Source organism: Delphinus delphis, chromosome 16 (assembly GCF_949987515.2).
Source record: "Delphinus delphis chromosome 16, mDelDel1.2, whole genome shotgun sequence".
Lineage (NCBI taxonomy): Eukaryota > Metazoa > Chordata > Mammalia > Artiodactyla > Delphinidae > Delphinus > Delphinus delphis.
The window spans coordinates 16,610,057-16,616,056 of NC_082698.1; the positions used below are offsets into that span (position 1 = coordinate 16,610,057).

Sequence of the window (6,000 nt, forward strand, 5' to 3'; positions counted from 1 at the left end):
CTCATCCCAGGACTTGTGGGGAGGGGGCTGAAGGATTGGTGCGTGAGACCATCCAGGATAAGGAGACTGGATAAAAACAAACACTCATTTCTGGATGTGATCATGCACTTCAGAACCCTTTGAAAAGGCAGGTGTACAAAAAAAGAAACAGAAGGGCCTGTGGGGGTGGAGTCTGAGGCCCACCACATGGGCACAAGCCCCATATTCACCTCCTTGGCCAGTCGGTTCTCAGGAAAGTAACTTCCGCATTGATGGGAACCAACGCCACCCCTGAAGCTGTCTTTACTTCTGTGCCTTCTCTGTTGTGGGACATGAACCGCTGCTGGTACCCAAGCTGATTTGGGTGGTGCCTGGCCAGGGAGAGTCATCACATCAAAACACAGCGTGAGAGAGTCATTCCCTTCTCAGTTTTACTGTCATCTCTTCCAATCCCATCACAAAGACAGACTGGGGTGACCCTGGTAAGTCCCTCCCCTCTACCTCTTGCTCCTAGCAAGGAGAAAGCAGGCGTCAGCTCTGCGTTTTAGCGTGACAGCTGCAGCCGGTTAGAATTCAATGGCATTGTTTCATCTTCTTTGATTTTCCCATTTATAGTAGTGATGGTTTCCTTTAAAAATATATCTATCTAGGTAGACAAAAAGTGAGTCTGTTCAACAAAAGTATTAAGAAACTAGTCTGGGCTTTGGCAAAATTTCTGAAGACGGATTCATTCATGACTAAAGTTTTGAAAGCACTGAGCTAGTGGGTTGCCATCTAGCAAGACTTGATCCTTCCGGTGTTGGAAAGAAAAGCTCCGGGGATTGTTGAAGGAGCCTCCAGATGGGAGTGGCTTTTCCTCCTGCCTGAAACTGGAGTCTGAGGCCACTGTCCCCCTGGACACCTTCCATTCCACATTGAGAGTCCCAGTCGTTTCGGGGTAGTGCCCGGCATGGCAACCTCTAACACAGTGGTTATGAGCATGGAACTGGCATCAGGCAGACCTGGGTTTGAATCCCAGCTCTGTAACCTTGCGGGCGGGCCATTTGCACAGATTACTTAATTTCTGTAAAGCTTAGTTTCTTATCTGTAAAATGAGGATAACAGTGGTCCTTAACTCATAGGGCTGTTGGGAAGCTTTACATGAGATAATAAGCATACAATACCTGACGTATGGTAAAAATTTGATAAACTTAATAAATACTTGCTGCTATGATTATGATTAGCCACTGTTGTCAATGAGTTTGAATTTTTTTTTTTTCAAATTATTAAGTGATTGAGGGGAGCTCACTCAGCACAAACTCTTCCTCGAATTTGTTCATCAGGTCACAAGCACGTCACACCAACCCCCTCCCCTCATTTTTCCTGGGATCTTTGCCAAGTCCTAAGCCAGGAAACCTTGTTATATTAATTATGAAGAAAAAGCATGTTTTATTTAAAATCCCGGCTGCCGAATATTCTGCCATGCTGTTTCTCTGTGACAGCAGAATTGCTTTTGCATTTAGGAAACTCTAATGAATTGAAAATATAGATATATCTGTGCCTACATACACATGCGATTTCCTGCGACCTGATTTCCCTAAATACCAGTGTACACCGCCAAAGCTAATGAGATGGACTTGTGCTTAGGACCAGGTTTCTTAAAAATCTATAAGAACATGCAGTGCAATTCCGTCCCTCTCTTTTCCAGAAGACTCTGAATGGGTTACAGCAAGAGGAAGTGATGTCTCCTAGGCCTGAAAGAGACTCTGACATTCCAGAGCATCGACACTTTGAAAAAGGTGGTTCATGTTATCCCATCCATGGCCTTGTTTGGTCCTGGGGGCCAGGTAGATGTGGATGCTTGAATTAATCAGACGCTGAGCCCTGTTACCTGACCATCCAAAATTGGCTCTAATCCCTCAGCCTCCACAGGGTTGCTAAACAATAACCCGACAAGCAGGCTCTCTCTCCATTTCTTTCTCTTTCTGCCTCTCTCTTTCCAAGGTAGAATGAGGTAGGTAATGTACACCTGTCAAGCAGAGAGGGTGTCAGAAAGAGAGGGTGCTGGGGCCTGCGGGATCTGGGAGGCTTCAGCTTCTAATATAAGCTTCTAATTCAGCTTCTAATAAGCAATAGTTCCTTCTCCCCTTTGTGCCATGCAAGAATGGGAGCCTGTGTCACTAGAATGCCTGATTTTCAAGAAAAGCTGGGGATCTGTATTGTTATGTGAAATGTTCTGATTCTCAGATGTCACCAGGCAATTGAAAGGAAATGAAAATACTCTTCAGGCTGAACTCCTACCCACCAAATAAAACTCAGGCTGTGAGCAGGGTGTACCCCAAGCTACCAATTTGCAACCTCTGGTCTGTGCAGACATTTTGGTGACTCTCTATCTAGGAGGATTCTGGAGTTCTAGAGTTCCTGGACTCTAAACTCTAGGGTTTAAAAAGCTTAGAAATGGGAGCAAACATGCATTTTAATTGTAAGGCCGCTGTTGTGCATGGGCTGAGATAAGCAGGGCGGGGCCCGACAAGCTTGTCCTCTGGCTTATGACCCTAGAAGAGGTCAAACTACATTATGGCTGAGGCCAGTGGCACCTCAAATCACCCTAAGAACCACAGCAAGAAGAGATGTCCAAGCCCTGGGGACGGGGCACATACAGTTGAGCGGGCCTCCTGTGATGGACAAGGAATTGGACGGAGCTGGGTCTTTGTCCTGGCTGGGAAGTTAGTTCAACGTCTTTGGGCTTGTTTCTCCTTCAAAAAATGGGAATAACAGGGGCTTCCCTGGTGGCGCAGTGGTTGAGAATCTGCCTGCCAATGCAAGAGACACGGGTTCGAGCCCTGGTCTGGGAAGATCCCACATGCCGTGGAGCGACTGGGCCCGTGAGCCACAACTACTGAGCCTGCGCGTCTGGAGCCTGTGCTCCGCAACAAGAGAGGCCGCGACAGTGAGAGGCCCGCGCACCACGATGAAGAGTGGCCCCCGCTTGCCACAACTAGAGAAAGCCCTTGCGCAGAAACGAAGACCCAACACAGCCAAAAATAAATAAATTTTAAAAAAAATGGGAATAACAATACAAGACTGTGCTGGGGACAGTTGTTTAAAACTGACAGGTAAGGAAAACAAATCTAGACCAGACCAGGAAGGCACTAAGAGGATTCCCTGGAATCCATGACAACTATATTTGCACTTTTTTTGATCGTGGATATCTGAATGAAAACCTAAGTTAAAGACGAGCCTACAGAGAAGTCTTCATAATTTTTGTTGCATGATCTGAGCTCATGGGAGGGTCTCCAGGCACCTTTCCAATGGGCAGCAATCAAAGACCCTTTGCTTTAAAGTTTCAGAGGCACATGGAATCTGTTACACTCCACCCAGGAAAGAGGCCCCTGGTCTAAGAGCCTCCCATCCCTACAGGAAGGACAATACCCTGAAGCTATATGGACCGAAGAAATCTCATCCTTAGCCAGGGCCCCAGGCAAGAGACCTTATCCAGAGAGATGGACGCCAGCCGTAGTCTAGGACTCAGCTCTGCCACCTCCCAGCTCTGTGACCTGAGGACACATTACCCAGCTCCTGATCTGTAAACTGAGATCAATAACAGTACCTATTTCTTAGGGTCCTTCTGGAGGACCCAAGGACCAAGGCATCAAAAGCACAGAGCCTGGCACACAGGATTTTTCATCAAATGGTAACAGTTGGTTATTATTTTTAGCTACATGGGGCAGGAGAGGCCACCCTGTCCATCGGGCTATGTGGCCCCTTCCTTCCTGGTGTTGCCTCAAACTCTCTAGACATCTGAGTGAACTGGCCACTTTCCCCTGGATGTCTGTGTACTGGCCTATGGGACACAAGCTGCCCTCCCGACCACCTGTCTGGCACACATCTGGAGTAAGAAAACATTCCAAAGCCCTGAATCCCCTCTTTGGAATTGACTAATCTCATTGCCTAAAGGCTATCTCTCGTATTTTCTCTTTTATCCATTATTGACTTATATTTTCATCGCTAACCCTAAAATTTCACTGGGGTTTGCAAAGAAGGGATTTGGGGCGAGCATTACCTTTTGGTGAATTTCAAACAGACTGCATCCACTCTCTTCCTTGCCTGCAAACTTTAGGATCTAATTCTTTCTGACTGGTACTTTCGCCGGGTCCCTTGTGAACCTCTGATAGTTTCCATTGCTTTTCTCTAGACATGCGGTATTTCTGCAGGATCTTGGCCGCAGACATCCAACAACAATCAGCGATGTAGGGGGTTTGATAACAACCGGTCATTGTAGCCACACCACACACACACACACACACACACACACACACACACACACACACACGTCATCTCTGGAAAAGAAAACTCTTCCAGAGGTGAGTCATTGCCAGCTTAATATGGAACTAAGGTAGATGTCTGAGTACCGTTGACCAAAAGGGGAGGAGAAGCTGTTGTTTTTAAAGCATGCTAATCAGAAAACCTGGAATTTAATCTGCTGCCTGCAGGAAAATCTCTATGGAGTGAAATGGAAAATAAGATACAAAGGTATTTAATGAGATAAATAGGTTATGACTGTTATTTCAGTTCTCACCCCTTTCTTGTTCTCTATTCAAACCCCCTCCACTCCAACAAAGGGGCGCATTCTCTGATTTTTATAGAGAACTCGTATTCACTTTGGAAATCTCAAGGGAAAAGAGCTAACATTTATTGAAAGCCACATACATTGCCCCATTTAATCGGTCTCGACCCTCCCCAAATCTGGGGGAGATTATCACTAGGTTTGCAGTAGAGGAAGCTGAGGCTCACAGAGATGATGTTACTTGTTACTGGTTCCACAGCTAGAAGGCGGCAAAGCTGAGATTCAAACCCTGGCTCCCAAGCCCACACTCACGCCTCCAACCCAACCAAGAGGCGCGAGGTCTGGTGAAGGCCCTCTCTCACATGTCCACAGAGACCCAGCTAACACTCTTGGACCACAACAGCACACAGCAGGAGCCGACACCTCCACAACTCACCTGCTCCCGGATGTCTTGAGTCCCCCACGTGAGAACCCCTGATGTCCCTTTCCTTCCATTCTCACCATGACCTTCCTGGGGCCCCTGCTCCTCTCTGACCCATTCACTACAGCCACGGTTACAGGGTGATGGGAGAAAAAGTGCTGCCCACAAAGCTTCTCTCCAAATCTAATCCATCTAAGTGAACCTGTTGCCAGCAGGATTCTCCTCTAGAGCCAAAGCACGGGGCTGCTTACCCTAGTGTCACCTGAAGTAGCTGGAGGACGTGGTATGTGTGTTGGCATGCACAGAGAGAGAGCTTGTAGCTTTCGGCAGCTTCCCAGAGGGATCTCTGAGATCCACGCCGGATCACAACACCCTGCCTTAGCAGAGTTTCTTGCTCTGATCTCCTTAGTTGGAAGGTGTTCATGGAGACTCTGCTCCAAGAGGGCTCACGTCAATTGCATGCCTTCATGGAACTGGCCCCTTAACAGCAACCAACATGCCAGGCCTGCATGAGCCCTTGAAATCCGGGCATATTCCACCTGGCGGCACCAGCCTTTCACGACTAAAGTTTCTCATCACTCCTGGCCCAGCTGGTTTGGTCCTCCTAATAACCTCAGAGTCTCTCAACTACAGATATTTGAAAAGAACACTTACCCCGAAGGCTGTCTTTCCCGCCAGAAACATTAACAGCAGAACATGGAGATCAGACATTCTGGCAAACATCTTTGTAGTGTAAGAACTCTTGTTTTGCTCTAAAAACAATTTCTTTTGTTGTCTGTGCCTTGAGGGGGGAAAGTGTCAGTCTCCAAGGATTCAGGAACAAATGAAGAGGATGCAAATTATTAACTAGGCGTCAAATACTGTTTAATGTTTAATGTTTTGCAAACCAACTATCTTGATTAAACAAATGGTAACTTTGGGGCTGGGCTGAGCCACGGGGGTGGTTTGTTTTCTGGAGAGAAAGCAGCAAAGTGCCCCTGGCTCCCGGGGTTGGGGGTGAGGGGGTAGCTGCTGAGTGTTCAGGGCAGAAGGCCCGGTGGTTCCCTGGCATCCC

The 6,000-nt window shown here is 47.4% G+C and overlaps 1 protein-coding gene across 1 annotated transcript in view; it reads right to left on the reverse strand.

The window, feature by feature from the left end:
* HABP2 (hyaluronan binding protein 2) overlaps positions 1-5,769 on the reverse strand; it is a 37,231-nt gene extending 31,462 nt beyond the window's left edge. The window contains exon 1 of the mRNA XM_060034028.2: positions 5,601-5,769. Within this exon, the coding sequence (XP_059890011.1) occupies positions 5,601-5,669 (69 nt within the window). The 5' untranslated portion in view covers positions 5,670-5,769. The remainder of the gene's footprint in view (positions 1-5,600) is intronic.
* Between the last annotated feature and the right edge of the window lie 231 nt (positions 5,770-6,000).